Raw genomic sequence first — 18367 nt, forward strand, 5'->3', positions numbered from 1 at the left:
GCCTTAGAGCAGCTGATGCCAGTTAAGAGAAATCTGTCATCACTTAACTGTTTTCATAGCAGGTTTAATAGTAATAGTCCTTTTTCTCACCAAAGTAGAACTACTTCATCAGTGTCTTAGATCTTTAGGAAAATAGAAAAAAATTGAGAACTGCTGAACTTGAACACTTGGTTTTAAGGAACTTAAAAAGGAAGGGTAGTTTTCACATCACATGGACAGTACAGATGTTTTTAATAAATGCATTTTCAACTGGAAAAAATGAAATCTATTTTGTTCTAACTAGTGACAGGTAAATTGTTACCTATTTGTTTGCTTCTAATGATGGTTTATAGAACTTTCTGTACATGACTTTACTGTACCTGAGCCAACAGTTACAGTGCTTTGCGAAGCTGCAATTCAACAAAAAATGAATAAAACAGCAATATGTTTATGAAGATAGCAGAAGGGACATAGTTGCAAGTTGGCTTTCCTAAAAAGCCTTTGTAGGCTGACACTAAATGCAAAATGAGATGGTGGTTGTTTGTAGGTTCTTTAAAACAAACAAACAATAAGCACAAATGCCCCAAAACCATTCCTCAAACAAACAACACACACGGATTTTAAATTAAGCATAGTGTTCCTCCTTTTTTCTACCAGCTTGATGCTGACCCAGTTCTTCCCTAAGCTTTCCTGCAGTTAAGTTTCTGGAGGGTTGTTAATCTTTGCAGATGCAAAGGTAGCTTTTCACAGGTGCTATGCTGCTTTGGATTTAGAGCCCTGTAAAAAAGCAGAGTTTGATTAATGGTGTTTTGCATCATTGTAGAGTAACAGTTGGAAAATAAGTTTGTTACTCTGCATATTTTTCAGTCCTGCAATGTTTGTTTTTCAAGGTCCTCTGATGAAGTAAGTTTAGTTGCGTCTTTGCGTGTGTAATATGGGGACTTCTAGGGCTTTTCCTTGATGGGTGTCAAAACAAGGTTTTCCCCAGTGATAGTACTGCTGGCAGAGAGTGCAGATAACGAATGGTTTGCATAGTAATAAACTAGTTTCTTGCGTGTAGTAGCTGCTGTGGCTGTTAAAACCCTCCCCGTAGACAGACAATTGATGGTACTCGGTGACAGTAACCCATATGCAACAGTTCTCGGCATCCCTGGACCATCAAAGAAAAATACTCTAAAAATAAAATTGGTCCCGTACAGTGTATGTTCATAGACTTGGTATTGAAATGGCCCAGGTGGAAAAAGTTGGTTGTAATATATCTGAAGGTGTCTGAGGCAGTGAGAGTGATTGCTTTATTTGCCAGTCACAAGTGGAAAGATTGGATAATTACTGGATGGGAGAGACGCGTAACAGTGTACAAATTGGAAAAATGAGATGGTGATGTGGCATGATTGACAGTAAGAGTTAGACTGAGAGAAGTGGGTTTGTTTTGCCTGGAGAGAGAATGCTAAAAATGGGAAGTCCTAATTGCTGTCTTCTAGTCATCTAATGTTAGTTACAGAGGCGGCTGAGCTGGATGCATGACAAAAGGATGAAAGGAGGTGGATGCATGTTTTTGCAAGGAAAATTCTTGATTAGATACTAGGAAGAAGTTCTTTGCATTGAGGATGGTCAAAGCCTGAAACTGGTTGCCCTGTCAAATTCTGGAATCCCTGTCCTTGGAAATACTCAAAACTGGACTGGCCAAGGCCCTGAGGAAACTGACCTCGCTTCAGAGGTAGCTCTGCTTTGAGGATGGAGTTGGAGTAGATTATGTCCAGAGGTCTCTTCCAACCTTAGTTATTGTATGATTCTATGAGAATCTGCCTTTGTTATATTATTTTAAGAGGAGGCAAACTTGCCCTTTCTCTTCAGTTTGCTTTTGGCTTAATAGGAGAATAAAGGAGTCTCTTCTGTGTCTGAACAAGCTATGTAGGTTGATCGTTGGATAAGACTTAGAATCTGGTTTAACCAACAGGATACTTCTACTTATCTAAGCCCAAAAGTGAGGGACTTTCTGTGATCACCTCTTATACCGTCCTGTTAGACATCTGGCTAGTGGTAATTCCAGGACAAGTGTACATTAAAACAACTTGGAGCAAGTCTCTCGCAGTGCAGTTTTAGTCCACTCCCCACAGGCAGAAAATGAACAGTAGGATTTACGAATAAGGGAATCTGGGTTCATGAGGATTTTGAGGTCTCTTTTCCTAAGCTCAGTTTTACTAACTAGTGGATTTGACTTACTTATATGTGAGTCAGAAGAAGGAGAGAAAAGGAAGGGGCTTGGCAGCATGCTAGAAATAATCTGAATTCCTCCAGCTCAGCCAAAAGAGTGCAGAGGAGCTTAAAGGCAGGTATATTGTGCTACTATTTCCCTATTACATGTCCCATGCTGTTGGTTTTGATGTGATTTCCGTATGAGACAGTATCTGTGGAGTGCAGCTGAGTTTTGATACTTGCAGTAAGGATAGCACGTGTAGTTTTCAAAGCGCAAGTCTTCACACATACACAACAAATGTACATGCATTGGTTTTGATACTCTGAAAGCAGAAATGGGCAAGGATGATTATTATTAAAAATAGTTATTTTTATATGTCGATAGGTAACTGGCTTTTTTTGCTTGCTAGTAAAAAAGTGGTGGTATTACTAAGCTATTTTATGGGGATTCTTGATGGAGAAATCAGTTCACGTGCTGTGTTGTTTATTGCTGATTTTACACGTATTAAGTGTTTATGTCTTGTGGTTTTTTTGTTTCCCCTTCCTCCCCCAGGAGATGAGGGAGAGACTAAATCAAGGGCTGTTCCAATGGAGGAGGAGGAAGATGATGATGATGACGATCCTGAGAATAGGTATGATACCACCCGTAAGGACTTAAAAAAGATTATAACACACCCTAGGCGTGGGCGCAAACCGGCGCAACGGAAGAGCAAGCAGGTTGTAAAAACCACGACTGCCTGCCTTGTAAAGACTCGCTCACGGGCTTCCCGCAAGTTTGAACAAGGGGCCAGAAAACAGAGGCCAAAATCCAGAAATGCAAAGAAAGTATTTAGAAGTGTTAGCTAACACACCTTGCATAGGGTGTGTTATAAATGCACTGCAGCGCTGTCCATTTTATGTTCCCATTGAAAGTGTGAGGTTTGTGACAAGTATTTCATTCAGGCAGGTAAAAACCTACTTCTGATAAATGTGAATTTCAGCTAGTTATATGAATAGAAGGTAAAAATTTGCATCTGTGCAATATGCAGTGATAAGATATTTTCAGATTGAATTTGGTTATTACTGTTACATAATTTGCTTTTTTAATTGAAACACCTTTTCTCAATAAAGAGAAAACACAAATGTGGAGAAGAGAGTATTAGATATTTTCAGCTGTTAATTAAACTGAGTTTTAATCCACTGAAGAATACCTGAGTTGACTAATGTGGTAGTTAAGGCCCTGATTCTACAAGCACTGTGCATAGGCTCAACTGGTATCGAAGAGACTAATTATACATACACCTTTTAAGTCTTTGAATAGATATTTTTCAAAATTGTGGTGTATGTGTATTGCTTCAGTTTCGAGTTCAATAAAAATGAATCTATGTAAGACGTAGTTAGTTAAGACGTCATATTTTACCAGTACCGTTGTAGTTATCAAAATTAGCCTGGCTAGAAAAATGTAAAAGCTTCATTTCCTAATGAGTGAATGCACAACATGAAGTATTGCTCAATTACGAGCCACAGTTTCATTTTTTGGTTTTACTGTAGTTAGACTAAAGAGTTGTTCAACAACAATTTTTTATACAGTATTTCAGAAACTGATTTTTTTTTTTTTTTGGCCATATAGCATGTGTGGGACCAGCTTCATAGCTTTGCACAGTTGCTGATGGAGTCTTTTTTCTGCTTCTGAGCCTTACTAGTTTAGAATATAGTATCTTTGTTTCACAGAGTTGTATGTTTTGATCTGTGGCTGAAGTAAATTTTGAAAACACTGTTTTATATCCTTTACGGACCTCAGTTTGGCATCAAAATGTTGCTGCTGATGTAGTTCTTGCTTGTTTTCAGTCATCAAATTTAATCAAATAATTCAACTTCTAAAGAAAGATGCTTTTTAGGGACTTGACAGCACAGGGTCATAAGCAGAATATTGAAACATTGGTAATACAAGATTTTTTAAAATGATACTTTAATTTCAGTCCTGTTTTCATTTTTTTCTCTCTCCTTTTTTCTTTTTTGTTTGTTTCTCAAGTGTTTCTGGTTGATAACTAAGCCGGTACACTTTTGTCAAAGTTCAATGTTTACCATACAAATGTTACTGACAGATCTTAATTATTAGTTTTAAGAGCTATATTGGGAAATGAGTTAACCCAATTGATAATAAACAAATCAGTAATATGAATTTGGGGTTTAAAAATCAGTTTCTGTACTTTGTTTTTAAGCTGAATCTTTGTTGACGTTTTTATTTAGGGAATATTTGAATATATATTTATGAGACGGGGAGGTATTTTGTCAATAAACAGTTTTGTCAATCTTAAGACATGTTAACTGGTAACTGCAGTCTAATTTTACATTCATCACGCATTGTACTTAGCACCAAAATCAGATATATAAAATGTAAAAAGATGGAACAAATTTCAAGAAGTTAAAAGCTTGTTCTTCTGTTTGCTCAACACAAAAGTGTTTAAATAGTTTACCTACTATTCAGATAAGTTGCCTATTTTCTTCCAGGCCAAAGAGGGTACGTAGTACCTATCGGGTATTTATAGTGTGGGAACTCTCATGTTTGCAAGTCTCTAGTTTAGATGTTCTGTTATTTGCATACCTTTGGATGTGCATGACATGAATATTAATAGTCTTGAAATCATCTTTGCCAAAATGCAATATCCAAGTGGGTCATAATATGACATACAGTGCTGTATGCTTTCATCTTATGTTGTGTAATTATCTATTATTGGTCCTTCTGATCTCTTAAATGGTACTGTTTAATATGTTTGCAGTAGTTTTGTTTATTAAGAAGTTAATAGTGTATTTAATGCAGAATGCCTTTAAGTATTTGATGGTTGCAATAAATTTTTGTAAAACGTTTTTCTTGTCCAAGCATTTAATTTAATACAACTCTGACAGCTTGAAAATCGGACTGTTTCGACAAAGACAGTACAGTATTTAGAAAAAGGTGTTTGGCAGTTTTCACTTTTTTTTTTTTTTTTAATACGACATTTCATCCAAATACTCGTCTCTTAAAATATATTTTAAATGGTTCTAAATTTTTGTAGTAATATATCAAAGGCCCATTTAATTCAGTAGCACTGTAGCTGAAAGAATGGTGGCTTTTATTAGCCACACAAAAATGTTCTCCCCTGCCCAAAGGCTTGTTTTGGGCAACCTTATTTCTACATATAATTAGTAGGTATTTATGAACACTACGTGTGAGTTGATATAATCTAATTGCTTATAATACGTCATGATAGTTAACTAATATTTAAAAGTACAACTTTTTAAGAAGAAAAATTATTTTTACAGTGGTAACATTGTCTCACCAAGATTTTTGACAGTCTATAGAGGAGTCCATCGTATTGGCACTCTAAAATTCATGAACAGGAATGGTGCAAATTACCACGTGGACTTAACTCCACATCGTGAGAGGCTGCACCTACTATTCCATTTTTGCTGCAATGTCTGAAGGATAATTTAAAGTAGTCCCATACTGTGACTAAGCAACCCCTGGGTAACTTTCAGTTTGCCTCTCTCTCTTTAAAAGAAAAATGTTTTCTTCTAGTGTAAGTTAAAAAATACATAGTAACCAATTCATTATTTATAAATATATATTGTTGGTGTCATTCTTACAAAGGTGAAATGTATTTAAATCCTGATATATATAAAATGATATATTGTTACTCTGGAGTTGTTTATATATGTCCTGGTTGAGATTACAATCCCATTCTGTAAGGCACTGTATAAATATGTGTTGGGAAAGTGTCCTTTAGATAAATCAGTTTAGATAAGATGGAGCAGGGCAACTCTCAAGGTCACAGCAGATCAGTGGCAGAAATGAATGAAATGCAGAGATATTGTATCTTTTTTTTTTTTAAACTACCTGAAGTCCTGTGCTGGAGGTCATACAGCTCTTTGTGCTTCGTAATTAAACTTGTTTATAGTGTTCAACTGTTACATTGGGTTGGCCAAGAATATCTTTTATGTCCTTGACCCAAGTAAATACTACGGTATCTTTTGAATTTCATGGGTTTCTCTGGAAGAATGTGAGCGAGGGAGTGTTCACGCTATCATAGCTTGTTTTTCTTGGTACTTGCAGTTTGATGCTAATGCAAATATTGAAATGTTAAAGCTGGCATAGGAAGCTTCTTAGCTTAGAAACCTGGTCACTTTAAATGGTTTCATATCTTAAAATAGAAATACGATACATTATCCTGAGCCACATTTAATTTAAAACCGGTTTCAAGAGTCCAGTACTCCATTTATTCTAGTTCATATAAGCCATTTGTTACATCAGTCATTTGCCAGATGCATTTACAAGGCTTAATCCGTTAGGTTCGGATATTGTTTACGCTTTTAATTCCTATCAGATACGTAGTTACATTAAGAATAGGAATCTTTTAAATTCTGAATGTCTCAACAATGTCTTACATTTTTAGCCTAACATCATACCAGTAGAACACACTGAAGAGAATGTAGCTTTTTTCACTAAACAAACAGTTCCATCGCAGTTTGATTCAAAGCGGTTGAATCTTTGTCCCAGCTAAAAAAACCTCTAATTTTCTATCGCAGAGTATAAAAGCAATAATTTATCAATCAATATTATTATAAAGAATTAATTAGAAACTAATAAGCTTACCCAATCTGGATGGTGGTTATGGTGGTGATTAGTAGTAAAATAAGAGCATCTTCTGTTTATGGATAGTAGATTTTGTTCACGGTATTTTTAGGTGAATGGTACATTTGCCTTTCTCTCCCCCCTTCCCCTTAAAAAAATACTTCATAAAAGAACAAATAAAAATGTATGTCATCTCTTATTAAGAACCAAAGTCAATCTTTGTTTAAAAATACATAAATAAAATTTTAAAGGTGACTTGTATGAAAGGTAAGTATTATTATCCACATACAAGTTGTGTTACCTTTGCTAATGCAATTTAGGACAGCGCAAAGTAAGTCAAAGGCAGTTACTAGGCAGTGCTTTCAGACTGAATTTTAAAATTTTGCTGCTGTTTTTCTACTTTTTTTTTCCTCTTCCAAAGTAAAACTTTGGTGATGATATTGCTATTTTTTTAAACAAGAAAAGGAGCCAAACTGCTGCTGTTTGCGTTTCCCGGAGTACAATTGAAGGTTAATAATTTACGTTAAAAGCTTTTAAAGAGATGCCAACCCATGACAAGCACTTTAATTTTGAAGAAAAAGTTTTGATCATTAAGAGATGGAAGAAATACAGTCTTAATTTCTTATGGAAGGAGCTGTTTATTCCTCTTGCTATTATACATGATGTGGTGGGTTTAAAAAAAACCCACAAACCAAACAACAACCAACCAACCAAAAAAACCCCCACCTAAGTTCCTTTTCCAAGTCCTCTGGAAGGACCTAATGCAAATAAACATTTGGAAGAGGATGTTACTTATCTATGGACTTTAGCAGTTTTCATTGGGTTCACACTGTGATCTGTTGATATATATGGAATTAAAGCCTACCAAGAGTACTGCATTTGAAAGTTTTAATCAGCTATTTCTTCACAAGCCATTTCTGAAAAGAGCGGGGAGTGTTTCGGATGCTGATGTGACTGACTGAGCAATCTTAAATGTTTATTAAACCATTTTACTTCCATCTTTTAATAATAGGAGAATATACATTGTGGAAAACATACTACCACTCAAAAAATAGAAAAAACTGTATGAAGTGTTAGGAAAGATACCGTGGGAAAATTCCCTTTGAAAAGTTCCTTTGTTTTAGGCACAAGTTACATGCTGAAAAATGAAATACAGACTCTTTAAAACCTATTTTATGGTGCCACATAAAAGTAACAATTTTCTAAGGTATAAGAAGCTGTACTTAAGAGATCACTGTTCCTTTGCCATTTCCAGGTGAAGCCTGAATTATGGTTCAGTTTCATGGTTTTTAAACTATTGTTTTGACTGGTATGAAAGCTTTCCCATCCTGAACTATGTACATACAGTATACATTAATTCTCCTGAAAAGCAAGACAGACTAGGTTTCACCTAGGGAAAAAAAAAATCATTTAAAATTGACGACCATGGAATGAAAACTATAATATTTCTGATATTTATATGAGGCAGGCCTGGTTTCATTCTTCCAGGATTTTTTTTTTCCCCCCGAAAGTATGACTTCTCAGATAGGTCCACAATTTTCCTGTGCTTTTAACGTATCATTTTATATTTTGCCTTGGATAGATTCATATAAGGTTTTTTTCTATGTTGTAAGAGCATGTAAATAAATGATTTTTCCATAGTAACTTCTTGTATGTTAGCTGAAAACATTCTTGTGCTGAAATTAAATTGTGAGCACAGTTTGTGGAACAGGAAATAAGATGGTAATTTTTCTTTGAAGCTCGGGTCCTGTAATATTTGATAAAACTTCTTTGTGTGTATGTGTATATACACTTTTTTGGTATAGTTGCTATAAGGCAAGTGCTTGTAGTTACATGAGGGATCCGGTGTGGATTTTTTTCCCGAGGCACTTAATACCAGTTCTTCTCGAGACATCACGAGTTGCTTCAATTACTACAGCATCTCTTTTGCAGTAGGGTGAGCCCAGGCAATTAGAATGGTATCACAGTTGACAAGCTATGTAGAGGTAGGGTAATAAATTTTTAATTTTTTTAACCCGTGAGTTAATGCATATTGCAATAACCTTTTTCGCCTTCTTTAAAAGATGCATTCAGTGATACACAGTTTTTAAAACTATTAATGTTTACATATACATGAGTCAAGTCGATTCAGTGCCTCAGGAAATGAATCTCATGGATTTAAATCTAGGAAGCATGAGAACCATTTGGGGGGGAATGATTTGAGTGTTAGGATTTGGTCTGCAGCATCTTCACGTTCTTGTTACAGTTAGAATTCATATAGGTGCCTTTCCCACAACTGACAGGAGTCCATCCAGATAGACCATGAATAAAATGAGATGTTGAAGTTTGTACATTTTATAGCAATCTCCAGTCTTGCTGTAAAGCATGAAACTTCTTTTTTGAGAAGCATTATACAGATTTGCTTTCTAAAAGCAAGTTAACATGTTACATTTAACATGAGATTTTTGCTGACATAGCCTGTCTTAATTGACTTTTCATCATGTGTCTCTCTTCTGTTTAGCTTTCAACCCTTTTTTTGAAGTTCTGAATGGTATAGGATTACACTTATCGTTCATAGATTTACTTGAACAATGGAATAAATAGTTTTTTCTGTTTTACTTCAAAGAATTGCCAAGAAAATGCTTTTAGAAGAAATCAAAGCCAATCTTTCCTCTGATGAGGATGCATCTTCAGATGATGAATCGGATGAAGGAAAAAAGAAAACTGGAAAGCAAAATGAGAACACAGGAGATGATGGTGAGCACCAAAAAGCATCTGGGAAAAAGTGGTGCTGTAGTGCCTGTCATAATTTAAAAGGTCACTTGGGAAAATTATAATTACTAAAGTTTCCTCTGTTTTCAAGAAAAAAAGGTCATTGATGTTGATAGGTAGTTGCCAGATAGAGGCCAGTGTACGTGGTCATGAGGATTGTCCATCTCTCTTACTCTCCCGTAAGTGTATTTTTTTGTTAATAGTCTGATTTTTGTAACCAATTCAGAAGTCCTAGGGATTTGTGAGGAATAATTATACAGAATAGTAAGACGTGCAAATACATGGGAGAGATTTGACTAATGTATACAGTCATTGGAACACGCCTTCCAAGCATTCTGGCAGCATGAAGTACTTAAAATTTGAGGGAACAGCAGCATGTTGTTGCCTAAAATTTCCTGGAAAAGCACAGAATATAGCCTAAATCAATTCAGATTTTAATTCTTGCCAAATTTAAGTAAGAAAAGAATGACCAGTGTGCATGTTGTACTGACTCTTGTCTCTGACAGAAGAGAATGAGAAGGAAGATAATTCTGAATCGGATTCAGAGGAAGAAGAATCAAAGAAGCCTAGATACAGACACAGACTGCTGAGGCACAAGCTGACAGTGAGCGACGGAGAGTCTGGTGAAGAAAAAAAGGTGAAACCAAAAGACAAAAAAGAAGGGAAGCGCAGAAATAGAAGGAAAGGTACATAATCCAAACATTTTTTGTCACAGAAAGTACTTTCTTCTATAAAATAAGTCCAGAGCCTGTCAGAACGGAGATCTGACACTGTTCATTTTAAGAGCTCTGTATAAACTTCCTCGTGTATTAAATCTAGAATTTAAAATGTCTAATGCAAATGCAGTTCTCTTTCACTTATTGTATCATCTGAATTGGACTAATCTTGTTGAGTCTTAGAATATTAATCTTAAATAACAGAGGCAAGCCCAGTACGTCTATTAGCTGAAAATCAATCTTGTCCTTGATGTAATTTCTCCCTTTATCTTGGACTGTTAGTAGGCCCTTGTGCATCAGGAATTTCTCCATCCTAGGATTTAGCCGTTGCAAGCTTTAGCTGAACAGCAGATGGCACTGTGAAATGATGCTTGGCTTTGATTTTTCATTGTCATGGGTGCATGCAAGAACAAAGACTCTGTCAGCCCCTTGCATTTAATCTTTTTGAGCAGAGGAGAGGAGCGACGGTAAAGATAAATGCTTCCTGCCACGTGGTGGGTGTTGATAGTCTTTCGCGGCCAGCGGAAGTAAGGGTGCACAGGACGTTTCTGTGCTCAGTGTTGCACCAATGCTGGCCATCATTTGCAGTGTTCCGCGGGCTGAAAGATGCAGGGCGACTTGTTTATAGTTTTCCTTCATGAAAACTCTCATTTTGATCTGAACGTAGAGACATGCTTTTCCTCCCTTACGGAATTCTAACTCTACCAACATGTCTTTGAAGAAAAGTAATTGTAAATTATAGTGGCAGTGGGCAAATAAGATGCAGCCAGGCTGGGTCTCAGGATTGTTTAGTGTAAGTCTTTTAGGTTCACTACTTTCAAGTAGAACAATATACTGTATTTCAGCTCGCCCTTTTTTAGACCTCTGTTATTAATATTACATTTTACCACATATGTAAAACAATCCTTGTTTTAAGGCATGTTATTCATAAAACAGTTAAGCTTTCCACTGTTTTCAAGGTCAAACTTGAAATGATAAAGGTGCTAAGTGGCATGCTGGTCTTAATTACCTGTAAATGCCAGTGATAGCTCCTAAAAGTAGTTACGGAAGTATTTCCTCACGCTGCTAGTTTAGCTGTATTTTTAATTGTCTTTTGAGTCAGTTTTAAACTTGCATTACCTGAAGAAACTTCAAGCCATAAAAACTAATATCATTGCAGATGTTGTTAGTAAAGAAGGATTGTTTGCATGAATTGTGAAGTATGCTTATAAAATTACATCTAAAACATTTGGAACAAAAGCTTCTGTTTAACTAAAAATGATCTTTTGTTTTCCGAAGGTCTGCACTGTTCCCCATTGCGTTCTCTCCTCCTCACCCACTGTCTTTGAAATGTGATGCTTGCTAAGATAATGCTTTCTGTCATTTGCTTGTAAACTGTACTTAGATGTATTCATGCGTAAAGACCTCAAGTCTTACTGGCATAATATGCCATCTATCAGGACTCAGCTAGTACTTACACGTTAAACTTTTCTCCTCTGTACCCCTTACATTCCCGTTGTTTCTTACTAGTACGTTTAATGGATCCCGTACTGTCTGAAATGAACTTTTACGGTGCTTGTTGATCTTTAACAGTTTGTTGCCTAATTAGAAGATATGTAATGTTGCAAGCTTTCCAATAGTACTCAACATGAAATCATACTTTTATTTTTAAAGTGAGCAGTGATGATTCAAATGACTCTGAGTTTCATGAATCTGCAGTTAGTGAAGAAGTCAGTGAGTCTGACGATGACCAACGTCCAAGGACAAGGTATAAATAAAACTTAACTATGCTTATCCTGTGTTTGGTTTTCGGTTTTGATAGTGCAATTTAGGCAGTGAGATGGTAAAAGTTAATGGCTTTGGATCAGTCCTTAAAACCTTTGATGACACTTGTCTGTAATTTGGTATCTGCTAATTAACTTAATGTCAAACGTGAGAATTCTGAATTTGTACCACAGTACGTTGTACACAGCAATTTGATGAGGCAGTACAAAACAAGATTAACAAAAAACGAGCATTTTAATGCCAAATATGTCAATGTTAATTGAGGAGTGGTGGATTGCTGTAGAAAACTAACACTGAACGATTCTAAGATTCTTCAGGTGTTGTCTGGAATAGACTGTAGCTAAGTGTGTCCAGTGAGTTGAGGGGGAGGAAGGAATTTGGAAGCAAACCCCTGATTGCATAGAAGGAGTATATATTTTGTTAATTAGCAATGTAGTTCGTGTACTTTTTTTATCATTGTTTTCCAGTGAGGCAATGAATTATTATCGTTAATCAGTAATACTGCTTTTTTTTTTTTTTTTTTTTTTTTAATAGATCTGCCAAGAAAGCTGAGGCGGAAGAAAACCAGCGCAGTTACAAACAGAAAAAGAAACGAAGGCGTATAAAGGTTCAAGAGGATTCTTCAAGTGAAAACAACAACAAGGTACTATATTGCGTTTTGAATTAATAAATGGGAAAAGGAGCTCCTGTCTCTTCTGCCAAGCGCTGTGGGACTTGGGTAGCTCAAACAGCTCTGTACAAAGTACAGTAAAAAATTACAACTTTACTCAATGTTAATTCAGTACTAGAAGGTGTAAAACGGCACCATTATGGAAAAAAAAATTGCGTTTAACTAAAGCCATTTCCTGTGTAGACCTTGATAAAAACTCATGATATCTTTTAAGTAAATGGCATTTTTAAACTAAATGTAGATGATGACACAATTAAGGCTTTCCTAGTATTAGAGTTTTGTTTCCTATGTGATAGGTGATAGCTGATCTGATCTAGCACCACTAGAACAGAAGCACAGCTGGGCTTATCTTTGATATCTCAGAATACATTATAGTTAAGGTGGCACTTCTTTTGTCATGCTGGCTAAGTTGTTTTTAGAAAAAGTACCCTTTTCTTATGAGCTAAACTCCACCTCTGTATATAAAAATGTTTGGGAGCTTGTCTAAACATGAAGGATTTGATGGTCTGTGCTATAATTTTCTTGCTAATACTTCATTTATTTAATTTGTGACAGAGTAATTCTGAGGATGAGGACAATGATGATTCAAAATCTCCTGGAAAAGGCAGGAAAAAAATAAGGAAAATTATTAAAGACGATAAGCTGAGAACAGAAACACAAAATGCACTTAAAGAAGAAGAAGAAAGAAGAAAACGTATAGCAGAAAGAGAACGGGAGAGAGAGAAACTGAGAGAGGTATCTTCTGGTTTCTTTGCAAAATGCTAGGAAGTTGACTTGTTCATTATTTTTAACATGACATAATTCTACCTCAATTTAATTTGATAAGTAATTTTAAAAGTACTTATATGTAGCCTTGTGAGCCACAAGTTTTATTTGTAGTTTCCTGCAAGTTAGCACTTGTAAGCTTTATTTAAGACTACTGAGGTCTTCAGAAAGCTGTTTCACTTGCCTCCTGCTTTGCTTTCCATGGGGAAAAGCACTCTCACGAAGTAAAGGATATAAGGTTTCTCTTTACTAAAGAAATGATGATTTCCAATTTTGCTAAAACTAGTGTCCGTCAAATGCTTGGTATGATTCACGTGTGAAGTATTCCTGTGATGCCCTGTTCCTGCTTATAGGTGATCGAGATAGAAGATGCTTCACCTCTGAAATGTCCCATTACAACTAAGCTGGTTTTAGATGAAGATGAAGAAACCAAAGAACCGTTAGTGCAGGTTCACAGGAATATAGTTACCAGACTGAAACCACACCAAGTAGATGGTAAGGAAAGAGAGTTACGATTTTTTTTTTTTTAATTCCCCTTGCCCCTGCTCTACTGGCACAGCACCTTATGCAACCTGAATTAGAATCATAAGAAAAACTCCTTGGCAGGCAAATGCCAGGCTGTCGGGTTTAATGCTTTATTTTTGGAACATCTGAACAAAAGTAAATGAGATTAGCAATACATAGTTCTGTTTTACAAGCAAAGAACCTTAGAAATATAAAGTTGGAAGGGTCCTCAGTATCATCTAGTTCTGCACACTGAGGCAGAATCAAATATGTGTTTACCCATTTTATTGAGAAATTAGTATATTCACTTTTTACAGTTTTCAGTGAAGATTTAAAAATCTTGCTGTATTTTCCTGGCTTTCTCCACAGAAATTTTTTTTTTTTATACCTGACAAGTGCAGGTACCTGATACCTGCAAATCAAGCCATCTTCTTTCCGTATTCTGTTTCTAGTGAAGAAGGAGAAAATGAGAATAACCCATCATAATTTTCTTCACAGCTCGTTCTGTTATTTTCAATTTTCCTTACTTTCCATTTGAGTAAGAAACTTCTGGACTTGCTTCAGCTCTTAAAGGGAGGTGCCCTGAACCAGACACAGCAATCAAGCTGAAGCCTTACCTGTGCCAAGTATAGCATGGTAGAACACAACTCCCCAGTAAAGAACAAAGAGCAAAAAAAATCACCTAGCAGACCCTCACGTTGTTAATGCATTTTGTTATGCAGCATATATTTCCTTTCCTTTTTCAGCTGTCACAGTTCTTACGTGATTGTTTTCCTCTTCATAGAGCTTCACATCTGATCTGTTGTGGCAGAATCTCTTCCAGTTGGTTGCAGATAATTTTGCTAATTTACCAAGATCATTTTAGGCTTTTCATGAAGTCCTTGCCACTTCTCGTTCTGTCTCCTTTTTTCTCCCTGTCCTCAAGATTGCAGTCACCTGCACAGTAATATTTTATAGCCTGTTTGCCACATCTTCAGTGAAAACTGTGAATATAATTAAGTTCAAGACAAAGATCATCCCGCATACAACCCATTGGACAGAAATGAATCAATAATTATCCTGAGCACTGCTTTTCTAAGAATTACCATGATCTTACAGTGATCACAGCTATCTCTTTTCAGGTGAAGTTTAATAAAATGAATGTTTAATTAAAATTTTGTCACAGAATCATTATGGTTGGAAAAGGCCTTTAAGATCATCAAGTCCAACTGTCAACCCAACACCACCAAGCCCACTAAACCATGTCCTGAAGCGCCACATCCACACGTTTTTTGAACGCCTCCAGTGATGGTGACTCCACCACCTCCCTGGGCAGCCTGTGCCAATGCCTGACCACTCTCTCAGTAAAGAAATTTTTCCTAATATCCAATCTAAACCTCCCCTGGTGCCACTTGAGGCCGTTTCCTCTCGTCCTATTGCTGGTTACTTGGGAGAAGAGACCAACCCCCACCTCACCACAACCCCCTTTCAGGTAGCTGTAGAGAGCGATGAGGGCTCCCCTCAGCCTCCTCTTCTCCAGACTGAACACCCCCAGTTCCCTCAGCCGCTCCTCAGAAAACTTGTGCTCCAGACCCCTCCCCAGCTCCGTTGCCCTTCTCTGGACACGCTCCAGCACCTCAGCATCCTTCTGGCAGTGAGGGGCCCAGAACCGAACACAGGATTCGAGGTGCGGCCTCACCAGTGCCGAGCACAGGGGCACGATCCCTGCCCTGCTCCTGCTGGCCAATAATTGTCAATAATTTTCTTCAGGTGTTCAGTTCATGTGGGATTGCTGTTGTGAATCTGTAAAAAAAACGAAGACGTCTCCCGGTTCTGGGTGTATTCTTGCTCACTGTATGGGTCTGGGGAAGACGTTACAGGTAAGAAACAAAAGTTGTCTTGTTTTCTGGTCTGTAGCTTGCTCTCAAAAGCTGATCCAGCAAAAGCCAATTTTAATGACTTTCAGAACATAGTAAAACTTACTGCTTTCTAGGCAATGACTTGATGGGTGTTGCTGGAGGAAAACGTTATGTAAAGAGGTCTTGAGAAAGAAGTTGTGTTTCATAGTATGCAGCTGTGAAATTTCTGATACACGCTTGCGTTTTCTCTTTAATATTTTCTCTTTAGATATTTTAAAATATCTAAATTAGGTAATCATTGATATTAATGCAAAAACGTCATATTTAATTGTAAGTGATGCGTAGCAGCCTTGCAACTCAGAACAAGAAAATCCAGCTAGTAGGAGACAGGCTTCAGGAACCTATGTTTCTAGGACAGTTTAATAATCTTAGGCAGGTTGTGTTTTTTACTGTCCTCCTCATTCATGTGTTGCTCCTTAAACTGTTTATTTTCCTCACTGGTTTTTCAGTTTATCGGTTGCACTGATAAAATAGAGGTTTATCAGGGTTTTGGTTTTTTTTAATGCCAGACTTTTAGTGTCTAAAGTCAGATGCTTTATGTTTTAATATAAACAATGTTTTGCTACAGTTCAGACCTTTCTGGGTTGAGGGATAAGGAGCATTTGTTTTCTATTTCAATAGTTGTCCATATGCACATGCGTATTTTTGGGTCATTGTGCATCACAAACAGTTAAGACCAGAAACTTTCATTGCTTTGGCGGTTGTCTGTAAGGCATACTTTCAACCCCTTTTTCACTTCTTTGTTTCTTTTCTTTGGCTTTACAATTCTTTGCTTCCTGAGACCTGCAGGTTCAAGCCTTCCTTGTCACTTCGGCGCATGTTCTTTCTCTTTTACGCTGCTGAAGACTGCTTTGTAAAAACCTTTAAAACAGAATACTGTAGCATTTCTCAAAAAAAGATTTCTGTATTTCTTGGTCTGATACAAGTGGCTCTTCTGCCATGTTAAACACTGCACAGTGAACAACTTACCATTCTATTAGTCTTTAAAATCTGAAGCTCAGTCCCCCATCTTAAAATGTTGCTTCTGGAACTCATCACCCAAGCTGTTGCTGTACAAACCATGCTCATAGCTCTTTTTCTTGGGCCTCTTGTAATCATTGCAGGCCTCGGGAGAAGCTTATGCCCTTGCCCTTCAAAAGAGGTAAAAGATCAAAAACAGTTTTCTTGAATTCCCTGCGCCTCAGTACTTAATGCTAGTACCTTTTCAAGGTAGTCAGGAGTGTTGAACTCCTGTGTTTGCTTGTTTCCAAGTCTCTATCTGTCTTCATAAATTTTGGTTTTGCATTTAGCCAGATGTGGCATCACCACAAATACTATGAGCAAAGAACTGGGGTGAGTTGCCTGTCTTGCTGTTCTGCTGCCCGGTCTGTTCCCAAGAATTCCTCTAGCAGAAGTCATTTGACAGAAGAACCTTTCCCTCTGATTCTGGGAAAGCGAAAGGGAAATTTTTGAGAACTCTGAAGAAGAAAGGAGGGTAACAACCTTATCTGCGCTTGGAAGGGCTCTCAGAAAAGCAGGACCACATCGGTCTCCCTGTCGTTGGCCTTCATTGATGCTACGTTTCCTCATTTCTGGAGGAGGGAGATATTCCCCTATCTTTATCAGGACAGCTGGCTAGTGAAATGAATTACTGTGAGCCTCTGTGATCTCTGGCTCGAGTGGAAGCATTAGAAATCTAACTTGCAGCTTTTGCAGACGTCGGATTCAATTAGAACTGATTTCAACTCGGGATCAGTCAGGGCCTTTCTGTGCCAGGAAGGGTTCTTAGCTATAAAGTCACTTGACAGGGGATCTGCCTAGTGCTCTGGTGAGTTTGTTACTGGCAAGACTAGATCAGGTTAGCGGCCAGCACTTGCGCAACACTTCATCCTAAATTCTTTCCTCACATGCTCCGAATATGGACGCACTTACTCCCTGGAGTACAGTCTCTTTAGCGTGGTGATGATGGTTCTCAAAGAGGTTATTTTCTTCCTACAGTGAGGATGGGATCCTCAAAGCGTCTGTGAGGAAATGCCATTTCACCATCCTCTTCCATCTTGGTCAGTTGTGGTAGAAGCTTCCCCATTGGATTGGGAAGCCCTATCACCTGACCTGAAGGCTCAAGATCTGTTCATTCGTAGAGAGGTCAGTATATCAACCTACTGGAATTCCAAGCTGTATGAAAGATGTCTCAACGTTTTTGTGCCGTGGCTAGATTCATAGTCCGCAAGTGACAACAGCCGGCTTTGCGACCTTGTTAGTCACTTAGCAAAGTGCTGTGAGATCCTGTTGACAAGCAGCGAGTCTTTGGCACCTCTGTGTTCGGAATGAGGTGTCGCAGTAGTTTTTACTCTCTAGTGCTCACATCTGCCTTGCTCGTCGGTGTTGGGCATAGCCAGCACACCCGGACACTGCTAGGTAGCAGACCTGCCTTGGCTTGAAGTCTTTCGTTATGATTTTAAGAGACTTGAAACATGCTCCAAGTGAAGATTTTTCAGAGACAATCTAGCGGGAGGTATCTGTTACTCTTTGCTAGCATCAGCTAGGCCTTACT

The 18367-nt window shown here is 37.5% G+C and overlaps 1 protein-coding gene across 1 annotated transcript in view; it reads left to right on the plus strand.

Annotated features, from left to right (window-relative positions):
* The window catches only part of ATRX (alpha thalassemia/mental retardation syndrome X-linked), a 70052-nt gene that overhangs the window by 23957 nt on the left and 27728 nt on the right, over positions 1-18367 (plus strand). The window contains exons 9-16 of the mRNA XM_010285902.1: positions 2729-2807; positions 9372-9502; positions 10024-10203; positions 11887-11980; positions 12532-12640; positions 13223-13402; positions 13786-13927; positions 15686-15795. Of these exons, the coding sequence (XP_010284204.1) occupies positions 2729-2807; positions 9372-9502; positions 10024-10203; positions 11887-11980; positions 12532-12640; positions 13223-13402; positions 13786-13927; positions 15686-15795 (1025 nt within the window). The remainder of the gene's footprint in view (positions 1-2728; positions 2808-9371; positions 9503-10023; positions 10204-11886; positions 11981-12531; positions 12641-13222; positions 13403-13785; positions 13928-15685; positions 15796-18367) is intronic.

Source organism: Phaethon lepturus, unplaced genomic scaffold (assembly GCF_000687285.1).
Source record: "Phaethon lepturus isolate BGI_N335 unplaced genomic scaffold, ASM68728v1 scaffold13214, whole genome shotgun sequence".
In the NCBI taxonomy this organism is placed as follows: Eukaryota; Metazoa; Chordata; class Aves; order Phaethontiformes; family Phaethontidae; genus Phaethon; species Phaethon lepturus.